Here is a 27,494-nt window from a genome sequence, read left to right on the forward strand (position 1 = left end):
CAGCCAGCCCACCTCTGCTCAGTACTGCTTGAAATCCTTATTTGTCGGATTTATCCATCAGAAAGGTTTCTGCAACGACAACACTAAAGCTCTTTGTTTCTACTGTGCTAGAGAGCTTGAGTATTCCTTCAGTAGAATGATAGACTAAGTTACAATGAGTAATGCTGGTGAAAGGACAAGAGGTGAAGGGATAAAAGCGACAATTAGAAAAGTGCTTTTTCTTTAGCCAAAATCCCACTAAGGCAAAGATTTTCTTAAAAAAGCAAACAACACAACTCCAAACCAAAAAGACTTTCCGAGTCTCTGCTTTAAGCAACTCCATAGTCTGTACCATGCTTGAAATGAAATACAGACTCGAAATGCATGGATTTGTCTTTATTCACTCACTTTGCTTTCTTCAGGAAGTTTTCACTGAGTAACAGTCCCAAAATAGGCCAGTCCATCCTGGAATGCAACTTTTAAACACCCTGGCCTCGGAAAGGGAGGTCTCAAGCACAGAGGCCATCTTGTTAAAGGAAGAAATCCCCATCAGTAGGACTGGATGTGAGAATAAAGTGATATTTATATAATAAATACAGCCATGTTGGGGAATTATGAAGTAGTAGTCCTATTTATGCAGAGCAGAATTAGTTTTCAACTGCACCTTTTCTTTCCAACCTAATTCTCACAATACAACCCATTATGACAGAAAGATCTGAAAAAGCTTTTTATATCCTACCAAATATACACAAGGATAATTAGTTCTCTTTTGTTATTCTTCTGTAAGGGTTTATTATTGTGGAGAAGCTTTTGCAAATTGAAAGAGGTTGCGTTGCATTCTGAAGGCAGAGCTGTTCTTGGTTTTTATTGTGTGGAGATAATTGAACAGAAAAGTTCAGGAAAAAAGGTGAAAATATAATTCATTATGGACTCTATAGGAAGATCAGATTACCACATCTTAGTTCTTTTTAGACCAGCATTTTATAATTACATTCCACGGTATGTTAGGTCATGCTGTGTAGGTGAAGCTTCTTACTAGGCAGAAGCAAACGTCAATGCAACTTTTGTTTCCTAACTTTATAAGCATTTCTACTAAATTTGTAGATCCCATCTTATCTAGTAAATACTCTCTATAATCTTTCAGTAATTTGACAACCAGTAAAGGATTTGGTGTTGAAGTCTCCAAAAGAATTAATTCACTGTGAGAGTGACATTATTTCTCTCAAACACTTCACAGAGTTGCCTCTAATGTTGACCAATTCTATTTTAGAATTTTAGGGATCTGACTTAAATAATGAGCCTGCTGGGTTTCACTTTGTCATTGCTGTTAAATTCCATACTTTTAGCTATTTCCAGTAGAGTGGGAATTAAAGAGCTATTGGCTTGTGTCCAATATTGTTCCATTGTCTTGCTTTGCCTTTAAAATTCACATCTTGTAGAAGCTAGCACAGTTGGTCAGGTGCAATTATTTTGCTTCCAGACTACCATTTGTGGCTTTTTTGGAAGCTTGGGGTTGGATTTTTTTGCCTCTTTTCCATCTGCCTTACAGACATGAAACTGGCTCTGTAGATGTTGAAAGCGTATTATTCTTCCTTCTAGTAACCTCCCCTTATATAAATTGAATTATAACACAAATTTTGAGGTCAAAGCCTCTTTGAAGACTTCTAAACCCACATTCTCACCCTTCCATGCCAGGACCTCAAAACACATATATATATATAAACAAGATAAAGGGCCAGCCTGTGCCAGAAAGATGAAACAGTAGATAGTGAAAGTTTCATTGTGTTTAGAAAATTAAAGGTGTACTCTTCCAGTTTGGGAGCACGAAGTTCAATGTCGTGCTCTGTGGTACAGTTTCTATGGCAATTTCTGTGTGAAAAATTCTTAAATTTCTTTCTATCTCAACCCCTCCCCTATAAAATGCAGTAACAGTACTTCACCTCAAGAACATCTAAGCACACACATAAATCCTTCCAAAAAAGGTATGTCTTTCTAAGGTACTAAGATGTTGAGAGGAAGTAACTCTGTAACAAAACCAATACATATTTAAAAATAAAAGGCTGTATGTTTTTCTCCACAAGGGTCTCATGTTTATTGCCAACTACCTTTAAAACAATTCTAAATGAGACATATTTTGTGTCATCAACAATCTTCAACAAACTAAATCAGGAAGTTAAAAAGGATTTTTTTTTAAGAGATTGCTGCTTTTTGAAACACCATAAGAAAGAAAGAAAATTTCTAGAATGAATCAGTCTATCCATGTGTTAAGTTTTACAGCTGAATTATAAACTCTTGGGAATAGGATGTCTTAAACAGAAATGTTTATGCATCCTTAACCACAGCTGCGCAAGCAACAGCACTCTAATACAGTACACAGATAAAGATTACACTAGAAAAAGGAAAATCCTTTACATTTCAAATGTAAATGATATATAATTTTGAGGCACTGAATATTTCCTATTATAGTAGAACTACACAAATGAAGCACTGAACTCTATGTATTGTCATTGCTTTCAATCTTTCAATCCCTTCATTTATGCTGAAAAATTGCAAATCCTTTATGCACAGAGCATAGAAAATGTATAAATATTTTTGAAGAGGTTTCTTAGAATTTAAAAAACTATGGTTTTATTTGAGTCAGCCTGTGATGTGATCACAACTTGTGTCAATTAGGAAATTTGAGTAACTGAGGCTTTGTTTTAAGCAAACTGGTTGTTTTTCTTTTTTTTAATCTATTATATGAACACAGAAATTTCTGTAACGTTCTTGAAGGAAATACAAGACAGCAACTTTTCAAATTCAAACCCATTATTGTACTTATTAATACATAACTGTATATTTTAACAATTAACTGCTGGTAAAACATAGAAACGCTCAGTCCAGCCTGCAGGATGGATAGAATAGTATGCCAGTATCTATTCGCATTACTTACGCAAATACATGTCCCCAAGGAGAGACATTCACATCAATATTAGTTTCATTGCCCTTTCCCAATCCAGATCTAATTGCCTATGTGTAACATAATTGCTTCTTCCAAGTTTTGGATTTCATTAACTACTTTCAAATTAAAATGACTTGCAAGTTTGTTGATTGTTAAGGGACAGAATACAGACAATTAGTGACTTCATTTTAAAAGGAAAGTTGGTGACTTTAGGAAATTGCATCATTCCAAGCAGTAAGATTGAGTAGAGTCAAACATTGTAAGATGCCTGCAAGGATCACAACAACAGGTAAATGGTTTGAGATATTCACAAAAGCCAAATATAAGTGAAGCTAATCTTCCTGTTGCTCCATCTACAGTAAATAGGAGATGGATTTACCCACAAAACCCACCAAATTAGGCTCCTAGTCTGAACTGTACAAGCCAGGAACTTTTCTATAGGCTGTTAAAAGTCAATTAATGCAAGCCAGTGACACTTAACCTTTGTGAAGGCCTGCATTGAAGCCAGTGCCAGCTTTATGCCTCATTGCAGGAATCAGGAAGTTATTGCTAACCATGGAGGGATCCAGTAGTACTGCAAAGTGAGGTACAAGGTCATGAAAGATCCCTGCACTGCAGAAATACAAGTTTAGACTCAAAGGATGAACATCAATGGTATCACATCCACAACTAACATCTAATTTTAACAATAATCTTGCTACCTTAAGAGAGTTCTCCTTGTTCAGGTCAACCACAGTTTCAAAAGTCACTGGAGTTTTTTTTTAATGAAAATACCTTTGTGTTTCAGTCAGATATGACTTGGGAAGGAGCAGATAGAGAAAAAATAACCAAAATGGCAAAGTGAATATAAACCTAAACACACCTTGTACAAGTGACCATGCTATGGATTTTGCATTTGTAGACACACTTCATTGCTAATAATTAATATATAGAAAAAGGGTTTGGATTTCTACTCATATCAGTAAATTTCTTTATAGCAAGGAAGCTCCTTCACCAAAACATTTTTATCTTCAATGTCAGTGGTAAACTTAGAGATCTTTAGTTTCCTGCTGATTCATCTCTTGAACTCCCTGGTAAACTACCAACAAGACAGCCAGTTAGAAGCAAAATAAAATTTTGAATTAGTACCAGAAAGAAAACAGCAATGCTGGTGCAGCAAAGGTTAGCCTTTTGCAAAAATTTTGGTCAAAAGAGAGTAGAAAAATTCTAACAATTTTTCTGGTCATGACAAATGTTGATATAGTTGTGATCCTGCTCATCCAACTCAAACTCTGCATGCTTTCCTCAAAATATAACAGATGTTAGTTTGGTCAAGACAGTGAGGTCCAAGATATCCTGTTTACAAAATTCTACATGTGCTGAGAAATTTTCTAGTAGTAACCTTATACAGAGGATTGGATAGGCATCCCTGGTTTATCTGTATTTTGAACATAAAACCTGTGTATCAATGGCCCATCTAATGTAAATGTGAAAAACTAAGGAGAACATTGAAAGAAAAAAAAAAGCATGGTTAATTCACATTACCTTTTTTCATTCATGATAATTAAGATATAACATAGTATGACCAGATGACCTGGCAACGGGCATGATTATGTGGAAACAACACTCAAAAGTTGACTAGCAGTATATTCTTTAAAAGTTTCTTAACTTTTTTTACTTACTTATTCCAGGCTTGTCTAAGGTTTTAGGGCCATACTGTGGAACCGTTCTGTAACAAAAAGAAGAGGTACATTCATTACTTACACTAAAACCAGGATTAGTTTTTAAAAATATTTATTTACGGTCAATTTTCATCATTCATCATTTCTATATGACTACTGTAGTTGAAGTCCTAAGACAAGGGAAGAAAACTAACCTATGAGCAGCTGCCATACAAACAGGGAGAAAAAAACCACCAAAACCTCAAAACCCAAAACAGACACTAACTTGTTAAAAAAAATCAAACCAGCATGACCTAAAGCTCATTTACTGTGGCATCACCAGAAATGTAAATTTTTACAATTACTTCTGAAGTAGTTTTTGACTGCTAGGGGGAAAAAAAAAAGCCTGAAATCTAGTTTGGTTTTTTATTTTTCTTCATGGCAAATACAATTCTCTATGACCTCGCTGTCATGTTTTTATGCTTCTCAGGCAGCATAGGAGTAAGTGTGGGTCTGTGTGACACACAGAGACACAAAGAACATGATGGCCACATGAGAGTCCATTTTCTAAAGAATATGTACAAATAATGAGCAGAAGTAACAAGTACAATGACAGCTTATTTACTCAAACATCAAGTTCTTAAGTTTAGATGTAAGTACTTTCCCTCTCATATCCAAGAAGATGCTTGATCTGCAGTAGGACTCTAGCTGGAAGAGGAAGATGCTATGAAAGCTGCTGCAGAAATGATGAGCAGTACTTCATTAACCTTTGCAACAGGAGTTAAATGCCTCTCAGGAAGAAATAAAAGGAGTTGTATTCATTCAAATTCAGCTGGAGAATATAATAACATTTTCCATGAAGACTCCTTGCACTGAAATTCTACTATGTAAACTGGTACTTACCATCACCAACTACCCTAGTGTGGTTGCATTAATTACTGTGAAGAAGTCCTAAACTTACAAAATACTCCATAAACTAAAAAAAAAAAAAAAATAAAAAAAATATAAAATTTTGCTTTCTCTTCACCTACAAGCATGACATTTAATAGACCCACTGTACAGTTGCAACAGTATTTTTTATATATATATGCATATAGCTATGCATGTGTCTTATTGTGAAAAACAGCTGTAAATGTAACTTGGAAGGGGTTGTGTTCAAATTCCTATATTTCTGTACTTTGCTTATCTGAGTTTTAAAGCTGTCATGTACACTTCATACGCAGTCAGTTCTGAAGGAGCCAAAACCAAGGCACATGCAAAATCCTAGCATCAACGTAGATGCTTTCATTTTCTTTCTTATACCTACTTCTTTCTTTTTTTCTCTCTTTAGCTAAAAAAACAAATGCAGAAGCTTCAACTCTCATTGACGGCGCTACTGGAAGTTTTTGGTAAGCAGCAGACCTGTAAGCTGTGTCTGAGGGCCACTTCAAGCTTACAAATTTTGTTGCTTTAACCATAATGATGCAGTAAAGAAATTATATCACTCCCTTTTAGATAGATGTGACAAGTGTACTGGAAAGTCAAAGCTACATGACTACAAATAGTTCCAGCACCAATATAAATTATAAATATCACTTATGCAATGTTGTATCTAAATTTACTCAAATAACTTTCTTAGCAAATAACACCAAATGCTAACTACATAGTCATACTGCTAAAGGCTTTTAGACAAAGATGAGTGTATAAAACAAAAATCTGAAAGGTTTTGTGTGGGGTTTTTGTTTTGTTTTGCTTTTATTACCAACAAAGTTTCTGCATTTGGAAAATATTTGACTGTAGATGACCATTAGCTGACTTCTCTGACATTATCCTAAATTTTGTAAATTAGAAACTCTACAGTACTTTCCAATTACCGATAAAGTCAATCCCAGGCACTTAGCAGCTTGGGTACTATACAAAGGAAAAACAATTTAAAACATTGTGTATTTTCTCTTAAGTCTTGATACCACAACGAATGCAGACCATAACGGTTAAAGAGGGGAAAACAAGAAGTTGCTGCGTATGTTCTTACTGAGAGGAGCAAGTGAAGATATTTCCTTACAATTTTATGTGTGCACACATTACAACAAAATAACTTACACACCTGAGGCATCCAGGTTAAAATTATAGGAAGTACCAATTTCTTTTTATCTCTATTATACGTAGCATGCAATGCATCTACTGCAGAGGTGCCAGTGCCCTGAGGCAGGTCTTTAAATCAAATGGGCAAAGTAGTCAGGATCATTATTAGATATAACCATGGCTCAGTATAGGTAAAATGCCACTGGAGTCACTGCCTCTGATTATGTTTTAATATCCAACAGTACAAATAAAAGCTCAGTACTGAAGCACATGTTCTGTTGTAAGTAGTTCAACGATTGTACTGGCATTGAGAGCATGATCCAAACTTACAAGGGAGAAGAACATTACAATGCAAATTGTACCAGTTTTTTACTAATTCTGCTCTCCAGAGGAAAAGCCTGAGCTCTGGTAAGATTAACAGCCAAGTTGCATAGGCTTCAGCAGGAACTGAGGTCATTTTTTAATTTTAGTTTGCAAAGGGGAGATAAAAGCGTATATGCAAACAGATACTTATCCATAAAAACTATAAAAAAATAAAGACTTTCTATACTTCATAAGTAAGTAGTCCAACCATAACTGTCCATTTATTTATGACAAAGGACTGAAAAATAAGATGTAGCTAGACAGTGCCATGTAACAACAAGTCTGAAATACACATTCAGCTAATAAACTGCAAATTTGCAGATTAATCTGTTTCGGTGCAGAAAAATGCTGGGTGAAAAGAGAATTGAACTCACTTGAAGCACTGCTGAAAAGCTAATCTAGATCTGGAGACAGAAAGATTTTGATTTTATCTGTCATTCTGCAATATGTTTTGGTCAGATACTGAGTTGGCTCAAATTGACTTCAACAGAGTTACATCCACTGAAAACATTTGAGAAGTATCATATACAATGTATTTCCTTGACTGGACTATCAGCGGTTTAGTTGAATCAGTTTGAGCTATTTTTACTGTGGGAGGAAAACCCCAGAGTCACCCAGTTGGCTAAACTGCCTTTTGGTCATAATGTCAAAAGATTTGTTTCAGTTCTGCAGAAAATCTGAAAAACTATTGCTATGCCAGATGAGTTTTTACTGAAAAAGTGATACTAGAACCAGTTATGTAAATGCTATAAGGGACACACATGAGTAAAACGAACAAACATCTCAAAGGGATCTTCATCCTTCAGTGTCTACGACTCTCTTCTAAACATCTTCTTAAGTAAGCACCTGTATTTATCAGGCAAGGAGAGGGAAAACTAGGGGGAAGACATGGAGAGGAAGAAACCCTGCCTAAAGAGGGGCACATGTTAATCCATAGTTCTTAATTCCAAACTCTATGAATATGCTGTGTGACTGCAGATCATGCTTCTCCTAACTAGTGGTATCAACTCTTTCCTCTCTACTCTGACCAGATTAGAGGCTCTGTACTTAAAATGCTTTGTACAGAAAGAAACCACACATTGATGAAATACAGCTCATGTTTTTGTACATTATTTTGTAGTCATAGCTCCAACCAGAGTCCTGTTAACTTTCATGGATAGTACAGTTAGATGGAACTACTGTGTTAACTAAGCCCAGACTTATGTACATGCCAGTTCTTAGTATTTTCCTGAATTCATCCTTTAGAGAATAAAAAACCCATCAGATTTTTGTTCCAGAGTTGCCAGAACAGAGTAGCTACAATAATCTTGTCCTTGAACTCCTCCACCATGGACCAGTTTTTTAGGTCCTGAACTGTGAAACCACAGTATTACATACCTAAAAACACCAATCTTGCAGTCCCAACATAGGCAAAAAAGGAAGTAACTTAACCTCTCAACTTTTATCTGAGCATGTCCTGCATTTGTCTAATTAATGACAGAACTGGAATTCAATCTCACAATTACATCCCCAAGTTGGCTTCTGAGTCACTTTTCAGAGTGAACGGTTCCCACATACCTGTATGAATGCCTCTGTCCTTTAGTGCTCAATGGATTTAATAAACCCAAATCTTAAGCTATACATATCTGACTGTGACCAACTGCATGAAATCACATTTTATGATACTTTCAAGCATATGGTATTTGTTTTTCAGATGCTCCCATTGATTTGATAATAAAGAACAGTAATATCAGTCAGTAGATCTTGACTGTATGTGAGATCCTGGGAATAATGCACCATTACCATGAATGTTCCCCCCCAAAAGAAATCTTTGCCTGATGTACATTATGAGAGGCAACACTACTGGCGATCCAAATCTCGGTCCAACCTTGTGGAAGAAAACCTGTATAGCAAAAACTTAATGCCTCTCCCTCAGAACTGAAAAGCAAACAGGCAGATGCAAGAGTTTCACGTGGACATTCACATCATCACCCACCCACACAGCCATCCTCCAGCACTCACAAGCCACTGCCAAGAACACGAGGCAGACTATTTTGATGAGGCAGCTGCTCATTCTCATGAGGCTGATATTTAAGAAACCTGAAAAACTTTATGTTTACAGATCAGGATTTGATCTCAGATATATTTTGAATTTTTATAGTTCCAAATTGTGAGTATATATACTAGGGTTCAAATATTTTTATGTTATTTTTATTAAATGTGTTTATTATTAATAAAAACACTGGAATATCAACACAGTAAGCTCATCTGAAATTTAAAGTAAAAGGTATGATTTTAATTTCCTTTAGGTAAGCACTTAAATATTTGCTAATCTTTTCAGAACAAATTCAGGAAACAAAATTTCATCCTCTGCATTTTAATCCCAAATATATAGTCATCATCCTCACTAGAACCATGTCTCGCTGTTACAGAGCTGGCTTTTCACATGGGTGCTGTATTTCACTAGTCAAAGGTGATTTTTTGCTTATGTGAAGCAAAAGAAGAAAGAAATTTTTAGTTTTGTTTAAATCCAACAGCACCTAAAAGTGTTTATCATTTGCTTCGTAGAAGACCAAATTAGCCAAATCCTGACTAAGTGTCATGTTCATAAGCAAATGCAGTGTAAAGAGATTCCTATATAGGACTGCAGAAACAAGAGCAAACATACAGTATTCATATTCTTTACTGGAAAGAATTAGCAACATCTTCCTGTAGCGTGCCTTTTAGGATGTTAGAGGAGTATACAAAAGGACTAGTCTAACATATTACATCCACAGCCTCAGAATCCCAGTCTCAGAACCAAGACTCACAGTTCTGCTTGGCACACACAACCCACTCACCGATGCTGGGTGGTGCAGTTACACAAATGCTCGGGCAGTACATGGATCTGAGCTGTTCTTTGCTTCAGACCTTGCAGCACAGCTAACTCAATGCCTCATGTGCCTAGGAAGTTTTTAGGACTGTGCCCCACAAACAATAGCATCAGCAAAGCTATTAGAACAACAACAGCAAAATGGAAGCAGAAATGAGCAATCAGAGGAAGAGGAGGAAATTTCTCAAGTTCGTTGATTTGACAGACCTGATGCATCAAAAAAATTATGTTCTTAAAACAAGTGCTCCCAAATTCTAGCCAGTTTGAAGGCCTAGATGAAAAGAAAACCTGGCCAGAGAGCTCATCCAGTACACTGTACTAAGTGGTCTCAGAAACAACAGTCTTTCTTTCTGTCTGTTTCTTATTTCCTTTAGACAACCACTCTACAGCAACATTAATACATATGCATACTTACTTGTGTGCCCACATATATACCTACATGTTCTCCACTGCAAACATCATTATCTGCCTCATAAACACGCTCCATCTGACAGCCCAGCATCAAGGGCAGGTTCAAACAGAAGTGAATTTCAGCAGAACTCACTAGTGAGCTTATTAGCAGACCACTGCAGGAATACTGGTCTGCTGTGAGAATTGAAAAAATAGCACTTGCATTTTAAGTAACATAAAACAAGATGAGGGTTTTTTCTCTTTTATCAGTCAGAAAAACACATGAACTATTATACCTTTGCCACATTTGCCTTGAAAGGACCTAGGACAGGCAAGAAAAGCTACATAAGGAATTAGAGGCAGAATACATTTTGATTTTTAGCTTCTTTTTAGCGCTATTGATAATCAGCTTCTAGTCTAAACCAAAGAACTTAAAATGCAGTTTGACTTCAAGGCATTTTTTATGTTGTTAATCAAAACATGATGGCTAATATGCATTCCTTGATTAATGTTCTTCTCTATTTAAAACCAAATGTGATTAGCTTAAATGCAAATATTTAAACATCACCATAATTAATATTTTGAAAAGTCTAATTCATTATTTCTTTAAAAGGGTTTTCTTTACATTTAAATTAAGTCTAACGTGACTAACACTGTATTGTGATATGTAAAACATATGCTATTTTTATTAAAGATTCAATGCTAAAAATATTTAAATTATGTTAGTAAAGATACAAAGACAAGCATCCATGTTGACAAGCAAATTTTCAAGCTCTATAATACTTGCAGCACTAATGTGAAATTAGAGTTTTCACTGAAGTTCATTCACAATTGCAGTTTTTACATACACACGAGCTAAACTTTGGGGCTTTGTATGTCAAAGGCCTTGAGAAAAATTACTTCAACTCCCCCCTCTCCATCCCATCCCATCCCATCCCATCCCATCCCATCCCATCCCATCCCATCCCATCCCATCCCATCCCATCCCATCCCATCCCATCCCATCCCATCCCATCCCCTCTCTTCTTCTCTCTTCCAAAAGCACCTGCTTTAGAAGTGCACGGGTTGTGTAAAGAGCAAGGATAGATGCTGTTTTCTAAACTTCTTACTGAGCATGAGTAGAAAACGTAATTTTAATAGCTAGCATTGTCTGATGCACTGGACTTGTACATGAAATGGTTCCACCTTTCAGCAGTGCCGACACTGGCTCCCCTGCAAATGTAATAGGTTGCTTTAACTTTTCAGGTTAATGTAATTTTTTTAAATGGTGAAAACATAGACAATTCTACTTCTCTTAGGTTGTGGATACCACAAACTAGAGAAAACACCAAACAATACAATTTAGTTATGGCAAAAAAAAAAAGGGGGAGAAATTTGAAATTAATTCTCCTTTACAGGTCCCTCTCCTTTCCTCAAATACTCAATTTCTTGAAGACTACATCTATATCAGTAATTTAAATATGCTCAAGACTGCTGTCTGGCTGAGACACCATGACTGTCCTGTAGTACTACTGCAGTACCCTTCCACTTCCATCCTCCAATATAGAAGATGGGAACTTCCTTATTATGGAGAACAGCCCCGGCCTAACTCTCTAAACATGCCCAGGAATTAATTATTGGTAAGTGCTAATTGCCATGAGGCAAGGCAGGCCAGAGGCTGCTCTAACAGTTTAACAGTAGACTCCCACATCACCTGGGAACATTTGCTGGCATCAATGTAGATGTAAATAAACAAGATACTGATTCAGCATGTAATAAATTGTTGACAGGCTTTGGTGAAACTCTATAGGAAAAACTGCTATGCAAGTTTGAAAAGCCATATGTTCTCATATACAGTATGTTCGTGTGTTTGTGCCAAAGGAGTTTAGTCTCACGGCCCAACCCTACTCTAAATGAAGACTAAATCCTTTGAAAACAACTTGCTATCAATCAGCTGTTAAGATGCAAGTAGGCAGATCATATTTCTAAACCAAATCTATATTTATTGATCATCTGAGAAGCAGAGTAGAATTCCTGTGTCAGAACACCAGTTCTACAGTGGTTTTGTCAGTCATACACTTGTGATTTTTTAATAAATCCATCAAGTACCTGTCAGTCTCTGGCAAATTCTGTCTTATCCAGTATTTCCCATGAAAACTGTTTTCTTGCTATTTCTTTTTGTATTTTCCTTTCTCCTTAAGGAGAGACTCTTACTTTAGGGATCCTCTTTTAAAAATCAGTGCTCAGCAGTTGCTTTCATTGCCTCATAAAGGCACCTTTCAGGTATATTACTCTCTATTGCATCTGATTGTCTGTTGAGCATTGTGAGGTTCAGGCTCCTACACCATCAGCCCAAGATTAAATATTTAACCTTCTTTCACCTAAAAACAGTACTGTAAGGAACTGATGCACAGTGAACACGACATAGCATTCTCACATTTTCTCCACAGTCCTAACTAGTTACTTCTTCTCCTTCACCATCACCATCTCTTCATGGCCCTGGCCATTTCATTTATCTTCTATTGTGACCATATCTTACCTTCTCCCACTTTACTCACTGACAGTACCTTCTGATAAATCTCTATTTAACTTCCCAGGATGGAGGTTACACAGCATCAGTCCCAAATGGTAACTGAGAATGTAGGAAAAGTGAAAACTTAAGCATAGCTGTTGATCCAAAGACTTATCTTGCTCAATTATTTGGGTAGGACTCTGAATCCAGGACAAATCACTGCAGATGAAAAGTTGGCAAGACTCCAGACTAAGAAAAATGGGAGATTTAACAACAATGGAGAGAATAACACACAAAAATCAGGAAGACTTGGACACAAGGCAGGTAAGGAAGCAGCTTGTTTTGGAATACTGCTTTATCTCTACTCATACAAATAAGACATAGCAAATGCCTACTTTAATTTTTTTCTTCGAGATACAGGTCCAGTGATACAATTGGTGGTTGGATCTGCTTTAGTGCAGCAAATTTTCACATTTCTGAAAGTATTGTAACAAAAGAATAAATAGTGAAAACATATTCTTCCAGTCCTGTGTCAGGTGGTCATGTTCATCATTTGCAGTGTCTCTGTCCAGTAACGTGGGGCTTCTATTCCAGATGAAAACTCAAGATTTTCTTGAAACAGCAACTAACACTTTTTCATAATTTCCTCAAACTATTTTGCTATTTGAGGCAGATAATTTACTCTCAGAGTGATCCAGAATTGCTGGGTTTCTTTGGTGACACCTGAGTACCTGAAGACCCTCTCGAGATTATAGCATCCTTAACAGCATCAAAGTGAATCGCAGAGGTAACCCAAAGTTACTGAAACATTTCTGAAGTATTTCAGAATTTTCAAATGCATTATTTAGATTATCCTTAAGTAATTTACTAAGCGGGACATGTGTGTACATGTGCTGGTGTGCACAGGTGCAAGCTGAGAGGACCAAGGCTCAGTGCAAGCTGAGAGGACCAAGAAAGCTTAAAGACCAGGTCAACTCTTACCTTTAAATATCTTCCATAATATTTGGAGTATTTGTTACATAGAAAGTAATCAGAAATCTCAAAGTGGGAAGATAAAATACAAGTTGTTTTCTGACTTTTTAAATAGCAAACAAAATTATGACCATTTTATTTTCAATATTATAGTCTGTTAAAATCACCAAGGTTAGGGGTTTAGATGATATAGAGCCACCCACAGTTAGCCTTAGGAACACATTTCTTATTCAAGCTCAGAAATGTTCCTGCATATTAAGATGTCAGAGATCATCATTGTTTATGCACTGGCTGCTTTCCATAATAATCAGGCCCTTGTTCACTGTAGTAGAGATGAGACTAATGCCATGTTTTTCAGACATGTTCCTCCTCATAAACTGTGATTAGCTTTCCACAGCACAAGACCATGCCCTATCAAATCACAGCATGAAAATTAGTTATTGAAGTCTGTATACAAACAAGAAATACAATGAAATTTTGTTTCTACTCTCAATAGTCTTTCCAACTCCACAGACATTTAATGTGCCCAGCATTTTTTAAACTATACTATTTATCACTGATACTTTCTGCTCAAATCCTTTTGGTTTATGCTTACATAACTCAGTTTATAGCACCAAAGCCTTACCTGAGTAGATGTCGATATCCTCATCACCAGTGCTCTCTGCACTTCTCAATTTATCACACTTACTGTTAGCAGCTATCAGTCTTAAATTCACAAACACATGCAAAACGCAAGAGTTACTTAATCCCATATCGCTTATATTTAAACAGTCATTTCACAAATCCCAAAGAATAATGGAATTGTTTCAGACTTGGAAAGAAATGTCAGTGTCCTTCCTGCGTTGTTCGGCTAAGAAAAGGAAAAGATTAAGTCATCTTAAGTGTATTATTAAAGCTTTAACCTCCATTTTTTCTCCAAAGAAGTCAGTTATGAAAGCTAAAGTGTAACAACAATTTCAGACTATCAGGGAGGGGAGCATATTTGGTTGAGCATCTGTGGAAGGGGATAATGCAGCCTTGCCATAGCCAGAAAGCTTTTGTGCACAGAATGGCATGAAGGAAAGCATATTTTTAAGAAGCAACAGAGAACCCGGTATCCATGACCAAACATCTCCAACGACCTTAATGGCCTGAGCAAATAGTTTTAATTCCAGCCTAGCCCATAGGTTAGAGATTTTTGTCCAATGCATACCTGGTATACCAGTATGATACCAGAGGTGATGTGTTTTGCTGCTCTAACCATTCCATACCTTACCAGGATAAAATCTAACTACTCCATTTTGGGATATGAGAGCCAGTTTTGGTTGTCCAGTTAGATGATGCTTTCTATTGCTGTAGTTTCTAAAATCAGCAAATGAGGAACCATAAAACAAACAAAAAATCCTTTTACTGAGGTCATCAAGGATATAGGGAGTAAAGAACACAGTATGTGTACAGAAATACTCCCTTTACTCCAAAGGGAGTAAAGAACACAGTATGTGTACAGAAGAGGGACTTTATTTTTTGAATGCTCTCAGACCTCCACAGTGCAAGGGAATTAAGGAGCTCAGCACTTTCCATTAACAGGCCCTAGAACGAGTAAATAGTTGCCAGAAGAATAATAATACAAATGTACATACTTCACAGATGTGGAAAGGATCCGAGAGAACAAAGACCACACCATGCAGAAATGGTGAAAATACTGAGTGACCATTTTCTGTCTTGGAGGCATCTTTCTTCTTGCCCCCACGCTGCATTGTATAAATATTATGTATTCATAGCTGAAAAAATCCATAGTCTGGGATGGAGAAAATAAGAGCAAGTCTAACACAATACCTGTATAAAAATTAGATTTAATGAAGTACCGAGAGTGGATTTATTTCCTGATATTCTTCTGTGGTAATAAACCCATCTCCCTTAATACACTTGGAAACCAAACTGAAAAAGGAAATCAGGAAATTTCTTGGCTGCCATCTACTGTTCAAAACTTTGCTGTATCACACAGAAGAATAAAAACAAACCAACCCAAACAGCACTCACTGACACCTCCAGATTTTCTCCTCTTCACTGTTCTTGCTAAAACCAATGTCTTTGGACTGCTGTTACAGACCACTATATTTCTGTAAGGATCCTGTGCATATACTCACCTTTTAATTAGTATCAGGAAGAAGAAACATAAAAGCTGTTTTAGGGAAGAACACTGTAGTATTTTTAGTATTTCAGTGAAAAACTGTACTTGTTAAAGAAGTTTCTACTAATTCACTAGAGTTCACCAGAGTGTGATTTCACTAAACAGCAGTAAGTCTAGGACAGAGACTGAAAACAAAGTGCAAGAAGGCTGTCTGCATTCCTGTTTCTCCAGGCTTTGTCCTCCTATCAGGGTAAACCCTACAATGTATTTGTTTCTCTCTGTCTCTTGAGAGCTACCTAGATCCCTTTGTCCTTTACAGCTCCTCTGCCTTATCTCCTGCCTCTTTGCTGCCCAAAAAAAGCTACTATGATTCTGCAGATCTGATGTATGACAGGCTGAAACGAAAATGGAATGTTCTTTATGGCTGACCTATGAGATGACTTGGAAATTAGGTTTAAAAGACGTAGGATGATAGAGATTGTCACAGTTTATCACTAAAGCTGAAGGGACTATCATCACAAAAAAGGAGAACCGAGAGTTTACTTAGAGACCTTGGGTCTGCAAGGGCAAAAATATCTGAAAGTGGATTCCTGGGTCAATTTCTGTTACTTACTTCCAGACTTCAGTCATATGGTTATAAATAGATGACTCATCCTAGCAAAATATACTGTGATCCACTTAAGTCCTTCATCCAAGAGCATCTAGTAACCTTCTCTTTACCATTTAGTCCAAACTCACTCACAGCAGGTCAACAAGTTCAGGCTGTTCAGGTCCCATCCTGCCAGGGTTTGAACAGAATGAAGATGGCAAACCTCTCCGGACAACCAATTCCTGTATTTTACCACCCCCAAGAGCCAACACATCTCCTACTCATTCACCTGCTTTGCTGTGTTTAAAAATGAATTTCTAAGATCTCCACTCAGAAATGCACAATACTATGTATATTACATATATAAACATGCATACATATATAGCATAATGAAGCTGACCACATCCATCTAGTTTCTAGGTAACAAACTGTTCTCTCTCACAAAAAGGTATCAGATGGTGAAATGGCTTCTCAAGGATGGTTGTAGAATATGACAACTTGAAATATAACATGTATTAAAAAATTGAACCTTTGCAGAAAGGTGCTAAGAGATGATCTAGTTAATCACTTCAGCTTTCACAATGTCTTTTCTCTGCTCTTTGGTTTCCTTTAGTATTTGTCAAAGTTTGGTGTGCTCTGCAAGGAGAGTAATACTGACTAGGAATCACCCTACTAGCAATCTGAAAGGTACGATACTTGGTGGCTGAGGAATGCAAGCAGGTCAGGGCTCATACTGTAATAAACAGAAGATGCAGCAGGGATGCAGCTATCTCTGTTCTGTATTTCCAGGGAGAGAATTTGGATGAAGTTGGTACTTCAGCCTACCTGGTTTAAAATGGGGTAAAGAGTGGACTCCAGGCCACGTATCTTCATTTGGTGTTCCAAGTACCTGTGCACAAAAGAAGAAAAAAACCACACTTTGCTTTAATGGAAAAGACTTAACAAGTCATAGCACTATAGAAAGCTACTTCTCATTGTAAGCTCAATGTACCTTACAGTCTAAACTTTAAACAGGCTTCATAGTTGGGGGATGAGGAGGAGGAGTATGGTACAAAATGTTAAAATATAATAGTTTCAATGTACTAGTGCAGTAAAGTAAGTCAGTAAATTAGATAGGAGTGCTGTGTTCCTGTCAGGTAGCCTATTTAACCAATAAATAAGTATCAAGCTATCTCAGAGCACTGGTGTTACAGAGGCTAGATAACTTAGCTCAGAAAAAATTTCAATCCCTATAAACCTAAATAAGGTGAACAGATAACTAATAGATACCAGCACAGAAGATTTACAAGATGGTGAAGGGAATAATCAACAGTGTGGCATAACAAGAATGCACAGCAAACAGTTGTCATTTTAAAGTGCCTATAGTATACATAAACCCAGCAAATTCTCAGGAGATATAGACTTTATTAACTCATATGTTATGCATAGTTTCTATTCGCTTCTACTGTCTTCCTTCTTGTAATGTTAGTCAGACCAACTCAGCAGCAAAATACTTCTCATATGTGTCTTATATCCTCTGCTCACATGAAAAGTTCACCCTCAGTGTCTTTGGAACAACTAATAAGTAAGTTGAGAGAATTGCTACAATAGTTCTCCCAAACCTGGTTTTGCTTCATAACACATAACTGTCAATGCTTGCTTAAGCCAAGAGGAACACCTAAATTAGCACTTCTAGCAAAAAATTTCTGAATGAGCTCTGGGATTTGATATTTCACTAGTAAGATCTTTCTTTTCAAAATTTACACTCGATTTCAAACATGAATGAAAATGCTAGAAACTCCTTTGAATATTTGTTATAAACTCAGGCCCTGGAATAAGAGGGCCTGATATTCTAAAGTGATAGCTATTCACATCAGTTTGCATTGTCATCAATGTACAAAAGCCAGTCCCAGCCCTGCCCCTACTTGCACTGCAGGTCTTCTGAATAAATCTTTTGGACCTGCATATCTTGAATCCCTGTGACATTCTGTGGTCACTTACTTCAGCATAAAGCAAGCCCAAAACTATCATGATGGTCTTTGGTCCAAAAGATGTGAAAAACAGCATCTACTCGAAATCATTGGAGCTGAAGAGATTTTTTTTTTTTAATTATGTCAGCTGCAATATACATATGAATTAACAGTATTATAGAAAGGAACATTCTAGAACTTGTTTCACTTCTTAAGCTATGCAAACATTTGTTCATGTTGATAAATTCAAGCTAAAAAGAATTCTTAGAAGCAAGACTGGGAAGGTAAAACACAAAAAATTTTTCTTCAACTCTGCCACAAATTTACTTCATAAATTTAGAAATGGACTTTAAAACTTGAGGCAAAACTAAGTGACCTCTAAAATAGATAAAATTTTTACCTATGAGGTGTGCTTTATGACTCTAAAGTCTCAATTTTTTTAAGGAATTTACAATACTAATATGTTTATAATCTAAGAATATTAATACAAAGGTGTCATAGAAACAAAGATGAAGTATCAGTGCATCTAGAGAGTATATGTTCACAAAGTTATTTCTATGTGCAAATTCACTGGTTTTATTTGTAAATATTGTTTGTAGCACATTGCTTTCTGTCCTTGTGATATGTCTTAATTGGCATTTGAATAAGATAAACCCGACGCTGCAACCCTCATTCATCATAATGTTAATTTCGTTACTGCTATTGGAGAGAGCACAGTTCTGTCATTAAACACGGAAGAAGTTAAGAGACACCGTCAATGTCATGTCCCTAAATCAATACGCAAATAACTTCCACTTACCTTCTGCATTGATCAGGCTCCTGGTGCCAAGCACCTCCCAGACCAGGAGAGGGAGCCCGTGGATCAAAAACAGACATTCATTCTTGAATCAATTTAAATCTAGAAATAAGGTCCTCAACTTTGCAACATAGCAAATCAAAGGAATATTCTCTCATGAATATAAGAAAATTAGCCACATCCTTCGACATGTGTGTTCTTATTCGCCTCTAGTTTTAGATGAGACAGAGGCAGCTAAGGAACTGTACAGGTGAATATTAAAACCAGCTAACAAAATCTGAAACTTCCAGTGCAAGGTAGAATATTTATCAAGACCAATTTAACATAGAACTTGGAGCTAAGAAATAGATTATTCTGATTTTAAAAGTAACATCAGGTCCAGTAACAGGGAGTTTGATGGGAAATAACTTCTTAAATGAACCATATGTGACTCACAATTTTTTGTTTAACTGGTTTTCCAATCCATTTCTTTAATAATATTCCAGCACAATTGCTGCTACAGTGTTTAAGAGCCAGTTACAAACAAGTTCTGTGGCTTGGAGTACTCAAACCATCTACAATATTTATACATTCTCTCAAGCGTAGAAGTCAGGCCAAAAAGAACTAGGGGTCTTTCATTACCTAAATACCAACCATTTTTAAGGCAGGGGCACTTGGTAGTTCAGGCAAGGATCCAAACACTTTATTTTAATGCATACCACAAACACTATAAAGATCATCCTTCTTCCATGTAATTTTTAACACACACAATGCAGAAATTCGCAATATATGGCTGTCAATCAACAAACAAGGAGGAGAGGGCAGCACTGAAACAACTGTGGTTTTGGATAAGATGAAACAGTCACTGCTCACAGGTATGTCAACATAAAGAGATTTGTAAACATCGCCTTGTAAGTGATGCTTCTAAGCAGCAATCAATTCCCTTTTGATGAGGTGGGATTAAGCAGTCCAAAGCAATGAGTTTTGACACCTGCTATAAACAAAGCAAAGCAGAGTTCACCCATAACAGAAAGGTGGAAAAAGATCTGCGGCTTACAAAAGAGAATTAAGGAACCAATACGGAAAAGGGAAGTGAAGGAGAAAGGGAGAACCCAAGAGTCTTCTGGTTTTACTCAAAACCACTGTCATTTAGCAGCAAAGACTAGTTACCCAGACCAAACCACTGGCAACATCTTAGCATCTAACTGATCAAATGAGGGAGCAAACCACTGTGTACCCTGCCAGTGCTGGAGAGCAAGTATGATCTTACCAGTGGAAGTGGAAGATACAGGAGGCACAGCAGTCAGGGACAACAACTGAACTGCAGGAGCTGGTATTTCACAGGTGACCTTCTAGCCCCGACTATCTTATCATGGTCCACCACTTCTCATCCCAAGCCTGGCAGCACGAGTTCTGCCTCTTCTACATTTTAACACTTTTTCTTTCCATTTTATGTTCCAAACCCTAAAAATAACCACCACTGTCATGGCAATCAAGCCCCAACTTAATATTGGAAATAAGCTTTTATTTAGGATTGAGGATGATTTGAAAAAACAAGACTAACTTCTTTGCTTTCTCTACCTATAATTTGCTTCTCAGTGAGGTAACCATTTAACTTGCATGGTTTAACATCCTATTTTTTAAAAATTGAGTTCACAACACAAGAATAATCTACAATTCTTAAATTTGGAATGGATTCAGTGTTTTCCAGGTATCAGTGCGGTTATGGTTTCTTCAAAGAAAATTCCAAAACCTATTGGGATTCTGCTGTTCTACACTGTAGCCCACTCTGGGCTCTTTTATTCTCTTACAAACAAGATAAAATTACCTTCTCATTTGAAACTTGCTATTCAAAATCAGGATCAGATTCTAATTTCATTTGTAGGATAAGAAGTCTATTTATATAAAAATAACAGATTTACAATACATCAGGGTACTGAGGGCCAAATACCTGTACTGCCAGTTGATATGGTTACAATTTGACAGAAAGATATGAAAACACAACATGCTGTTCAAATCTCCATACCCAAGCATGATGTAGAAAACTTCCCAGCAAATGCAACACGAATGCACTGTGGAGTATTGCATCGCCTTAATTTTTAATAGAAGAAAAAAGTTTGTGTTCTGCATCTGATTTTGCAAAGGTTCATCATTCTCTGGTGTGCAAGGGAATAATTACTTTACGGTGAGCTTTACGCCACTTTACCAACACAATTAGTCATGTTGTCCTGTATTCTGCTTTGAAAGCAAAAACATCCCACATTACTGCCATGTCTTAGATGAGCAGCAGTGCAAATCTTTCCTAGCAGCTCTTTCCCAGTTGCTGACATAATTAATGAAGAACAGCATTCCCCTTTACACTACAAGTTTTGAATATACAAGGCTGCATATTACTGAAATAACGCTTTAACCCATGTTAGCTCTGGTGATCCTCAGGAAAGGCGATGTTTTGGAGTTCAACAAGACAAAGAACATAAAGCCCATGGTATTATTCAGAGCAGAATGAAAAACAAGACCAGCATGCAAATGAGCTGCCTTTCCTTAGACAGGGTTTATGGAAATCAGGCTAAGCAATGTGCAGAATTTTCAATTTTTTTAATGTTAGGTCAACTTGATGAGCAAACAAAGTTTAGTAAAAAAGCGTCAGGAGAATGCAATTTTTTTCCTTTTAAAAAAAAGAAGTTTTTGTTGAAAAATACCCTGGAATTTTAACTTGAGTTACAAGCTGGAAGTAAAAAATATTTGAGTTTTTTTTTCCTTTTTCCTTTTAAGGATGTTCAAGATTTCTGTTCTGGTCTTCCAGTTTACTGCGTAAAACATACTGCATTTAGTGAATCCTTGGCTGTGACGTACCATGGGAGACAATAGCTGTCTCAGGAACTGAACTTAATCAAGAGGAAGAGAATAATCACCGCAGAGTCATTTCCAAATCAGCAATCTCTTTCTGTTGAGTGAGATTTGGAGGTTTCAAACGTTCAGTTTTTCAACAAAAACCTGCTCCATTCTTGCAAAGCACACATACCTAATTACTTAGTCAAAAACCAAGAGTTCTTTTCCTTTTCATTAGAGGAAAGTACATTACTGCTTTAGAAATGGCTCTTGAGAAGCAATGTAAGTTCCAGGGTTTTTCTATGGCAGCTCCACCACTCTCAGAGCCACCTCTGAACACAGAATTTCCCATCTGGTCTGGAAGAAGAGAAGCTTATGTGGTCTCTTTGTCACAGTCTGTCCTGCTGCTAAGCCATTTGTCCAGATGATCCACCTTCAGCCACATTTCCCTCCGGGAGTCACTGTTAGGTAGATCTTAACCACATCTTCCACAATCAGGGAAGGTTGTATTACATTGGTTGTATTACAACCCAATGATCTCAGTGAGGATAAAGTACGTGCAGTAGTGAAGATAAGGGATGAACTTTGTCCTTCAACTTAGTATTTGGATTTAGTACAACAGGTTAAAAAAAATCCGCAACTATTTGTGTATTATGCATGCTGACTCAGAGTCTGCTGACTGACAACTGCAGCGAGGCTTCCTTCAACTCTCTGCTGGGCACGATGGGTGACAGCTGAGTGTCAAGTTTAATATCCAACAGATAAGAGTCAGAAATGGAATTGCCTCAAAACCAGTCATTTCTTCACATCAGTACCTCATCAGTTCGGTTTTGCAGTTCACTTACCATAAGGGCCAGTAAACCTATTTGTTTGTGTAACACAGGTACATGTTTGTTAGATTGAGGTGGAACACATTTTACCTTTGAGAAAGCTGTGGATATTCCAGGGTTCACAGCTGCAATGAAAAAGTCATCTAATTTTTCACTAAAGAAACAATGTCTATCAGCTAAGATGGCAACACTTTATTATTTGGATTCATGAAAAATTAAGACTACATGCCTGTTCATCACCTTGAGATTTAAAATATTGAAGCCTTACTTTATTAAATGAATTGCAAAAATCACATATCATTCCTAAACCAGGAATCCATGTCAATTCAAAGTTAAAACAACTCAAGTGAGATTGTGTGATCAAGGTAGTCTCTTCCCATGTGGAAGGCACTAAAAGGCTCGTTCAGAACCTAAAAACTGTATTTTAGCAAAATTATTTGTCTTTCACAGCAAAAGTTCCATGTTTTTTTAGCCAACTGTCATCAAAACATCCCTTCATTATTCCCACTGAGGTAAGAAAGACAATACCAGTGAAATAAATAAAGCATACAGAAAATATAAGTTGTATGATTCCTCTTCAGAACAAAAGTGTTAAACAAGAACCCATAATTCTTTACAGACAAAATCAGACTTTCAAATTCTTGTTCTAAGTTTTATGTATAAATAGGTTTCAATTTTTTTTGCTTCCTTCTGTGCCTGTAAATGTTAGTAAAGTCATAAAAAAATCCTTGCAGTGATGATACATGGCATAATGGAAAAGAAATTCAAAAGCCACCATTTTATATGCACAGTGGTAATGTGCAGAAGAGTATGTTTAATCTGATCTGCATTCATTCACGAAATTAATGAGAATTAGGACTTACGAGGAAAACAAGGGTGATAGAAAACAAACTGATTGGAGTATGTCTTTGCAAGTTATTTTGGCGAATGGATCTAAACATTGTCTTAAAAAAAAAAAGGTAATCAATTCTTGCAAGAGTCTATGAAGTATCTGCTACACAATAATGTGGTCAAGACACAACAGGAACAAAAAAGAGGGAAGGCACCGTCCTCATGAACCCCATAAACTTGTTTCTGCTGTACAAAAGTGGATGCTGTTTTGTGAAGAAAAAATGGAAGCTACTGAGTTTATTCTTTAAGGTGAAAAAAGAAAGTAGCAAGAATAGAATGAGATTCAAAAAAAAGCTGACTCTCTTCAAGCATCAACGTGGAAGTGGAATATCAATCACTCCATTATATAGGGGTAATAAAACCACTTGCTTTGAGCATAAGAAGTGATTTATCATGAAGGTTGTCTTCTAAAATATTGAAGGTAATGGTGGCCAGTATGGATGAGGTAAGCAAAAACATTACCTACGAAATTTTAACAACACACAGTGATTTTAAAAAAAAGTCAGCTCAACTAATATTTGTGCTTTAACTCTGTCAAGGATGAAAAATGCGGTCCTTGAAACAGTAGAGGAACCCAATTGTTCTTAACTCTGTTTCCCCATAGAGGCAGAATACAATGAAGTCTTGCCAGGAAACATATTTAATATGTGATTTCTTCCAACCTTACTTTGTATATCTAAGTGATATTGAGTAGCTGCCTGCATTGCAAAGTTAAATTTATCCCAACACTGTTCCACGCTGTATTGCAGCACAAGTAAACTCGTCATTCTGTTCATCACCCATGGTAACCACAGCTACCTTTCTGAGGGACCCTGACAGAGTCACCACTGCAACTGTGCTACCATGAGGAAGTCAACAGGGACTGGAAAACTTCATAAGATATCCTGTCTGCCTTCACAGAGCCAGGCTCTACCTACTCTCTCTGCATGATCTGGTAGCGAGAGCTGGGGAGGAGGAGGAGGAGGAGGAACTGACAGGCATCACGGAAGACGCAGCACTGCAGACCATCAGGACAGATTAAATGAAATCTCCAGCCTTACAACAAAGCACTACGGAGGTTTGACATGCCAGTGTCCTTAAATGCTCAGTCAGGGAAGAGTTTTGTTTATTCCAAAAAGTACTTACTAAACACTTTGACAGAGCTGTTTCCGTGATTCAATGAGATGACTTTTAGAAACTGGAGTGAGAGCAAAACCAGAGTATTTAATCTACATTTCACAACAAGAAAAAAGCAAGTGTAAACAACTTGTACAGGGCTATGACTTCTCTTCCTACAGGGAGTCAGCACATTTCATCATAAGGCCCTATTTTAGTAACTTACAACATTCATAAAGGTCACTTGGTGGAAGAAACTGGTTTTTATTTAGTGATTCTTCCTAAACATTTATGCGAATGAGATGAATTCTAAAAAAATATAAGAAAAACAGGATTTGGACACGTATTTGAAAACAGAGGGGCCTGTGCTGTAGAGACAGAGTGTGAAATTAGCAGCAAAAGGGAAAAAACGAAACTCCTGATAGAGATGGCACTTTCCCTCAACCAGCAGCAATATTGCCAAATCAAAAGTTAATTAAAAAACTGATGTAGCCACTTAAAGGAGACACTGTTCAGCTCCAAGTGAAAAGATGGCTCCTCTATGAGGGATGCTTCATATTGAAGCGGCTAAAGGAGCAGAACAGAAAAACCTGTTCCTTCAGCTCTCCCAGACACCTTACTGAGCAGCTCTTTCCATTGACAATCTCATAATCAGAATAAAAAAATTCTGACATTAAACTAGATTTAATGTCTCTGATATCTGCTTTAGAGCTGCAAAACTATGGATGAAACTGACCCTTAGTAAGAAGAGAAGAGAATTTGAAAGTTTTGTGGTCCTCATAGCGTGTTCCCAGGAAAGACTGGGAAGAAAATTAATGCAGAAGACTCAAGCTGACCTCAACAGATTTCTCTGCCTCTCCTCCAAGGAGAAAAGTTTGCTCTTCCAGCATTGAAAGGTTTGTGAGCTCTCCAGTAAAGTTACACAGAGGGAATGATTTCATCAAAAAATTGGTGTTAATACATGCAAAGAAGCAGCTGCTGCCAATATCTGTGCTGGAAGACCCCTTCCCTACATTTGGGAACAAACAGAATGGTTTTCTTTACTGCAAAAGAAGACAGTAATTTTCTGTTAGAAGGACCCCATGGCTCACAAGTCATGCTTGTTTACATATCCTTTAAAATCTGTTCTGATTTACTCTATACAGAAAGGTATATACTCTGCATTTCACATTTGCTATCCTGTTTATGTTGCAGAGCCCTCTCCTAAACATGCTCTTTAAAGATTTATTTCTAATTTTTTTACTTTTTTCATTAAACTGAAAAAAAAAAACCACCACAACTGTGGGAGGCTTTTATGAAATGTACTTCCAGAAGCCCTGCTGTGCTGGCTCAGCAGCTGGCTCATTTGAATTCCAGGTATGCACTACACAGGATTTTCTTTTTTTGGAAACGCTGGCTTATCGGAAAAGCAATGCTGCCTTTGGATCATAAAGCTGGGTTTATGGTCTTTTTGAAGACCATAAAACTTGTTCAGTTAACACACATGAATTCCTACCTAGTATTGCAGTGTCCAATCTCATTGGCACAAGTGAAGCTACGCCACTGCATCAGGATAATTAAGGGCTTAAAGCTGCCATTCAGCTGGAGAGCTTATTTAAATAATTATCAGACTATATTTATGTATCTTCCCATGAATCATCATAAAAATAATTGTTTCTTCACTACAGTCTCATTTAACTACAACTGTTTGAACAAACTATAACATTTGGGATCACATCCATTCACCATAATCACTATCACCACACCAGGACCTCACCCAACAGCAACCAACCAACATTTTCCCAGAACAAACCCCCATCCTGAAGCAGTGAAGTGCACACTATCCTTCTCTGATACTGGAAACCTTTTGTCTCTGGCCTGGTGCCCAGTCACAACACATTGGAGGAATGTGTGCCTCGTTATGACAACACAAGACTCACCATTCCTTATGCATAAGGAACAGCATATGCACTGCACAATAGAAGCTCATGACATGTGCTGCTTATGTGGTAGAAATATATTTGCACCGAGAGGAAAAGCTTGTTGTGCTAAGGCAGATAGAATATTATAGCTGGGCTGACTGAGCTGCTTGAGCTCACTGTCTGGAAAAAAAAAAAAAGTACTATCATGAAAAAATTTTTTTCACCTGAAAAAAACAGGGCAGGTAACATATACCAAGACACATACATGAAGCCTGATGCTCAAGCATCAAGAACAGCATGAGACTAGAACCTGATCAGCATAATCAAGGAAGTTTGCCAACTCCTATTTTGCAACTACGATCTTGATCTTGTAATAATCTCAATTTTGAATGATTCGTGCAGCCACATGGAGCTCAGTGATGCAATGAGTATATTCAAGGTTTTTTATGTGACAATCTGTAGAAAATGAAGGTAGCCAGTCATACTGCCATTTGAAGAACATGCAGGTCCAGGTGTTACAATGTTTCTGAAACAGTGGAGCATTAATAATGAGGTCCGCTTCTGATAGGTGTATCAGAAGGACTCCTCTTGGATGTCTAAATATCCAGCTGATTCCTATATGGAACCTTATCAGAATTCCCAAATCAAATATCTTTTAAAAATGTCTAACATTATCACTTAAAATCCATGACAAGTGATACAGCTTCAGGTGTTCTTCCTACAACAAAACATAGCATGATGCTTGGCGTATTCATTCCAAACAGCAGCATTTTGCTGCTACAAAAGCAAGAATTTTATACTATCTTTCTGAATCACAGGGACAGAGCAAGCAAGCAG

General features: G+C 37.0%; 1 protein-coding gene across 3 annotated transcripts in view; it reads right to left on the bottom strand.

The window, feature by feature from the left end:
* Positions 1-27,494, bottom strand: part of CDK14 (cyclin dependent kinase 14) — a 311,313-nt gene that overhangs the window by 79,707 nt on the left and 204,112 nt on the right. For 2 of the 3 annotated variants that reach the window (XR_004359107.1, XM_032699277.1), the window contains 2 exons: positions 17,213-17,276; positions 4,582-4,628 (listed from right to left, as the gene is read on the bottom strand). Coding sequence is in view for 2 of the 3 variants with exons in the window: in XM_032699277.1 (XP_032555168.1) it covers positions 4,597-4,628; positions 17,213-17,276 (96 nt within the window). In the remaining variant the exon portion in view is untranslated. Of the gene's footprint in view, positions 1-4,581; positions 4,629-10,161; positions 10,186-17,212; positions 17,277-27,494 lie in introns of all 3 variants that reach the window. The other variant, XM_032699286.1, reaches the window with a different exon arrangement.

The sequence above is a fragment of the Chiroxiphia lanceolata genome, chromosome 1, assembly GCF_009829145.1.
Source record: "Chiroxiphia lanceolata isolate bChiLan1 chromosome 1, bChiLan1.pri, whole genome shotgun sequence".
NCBI classification, from domain to species: Eukaryota; Metazoa; Chordata; class Aves; order Passeriformes; family Pipridae; genus Chiroxiphia; species Chiroxiphia lanceolata.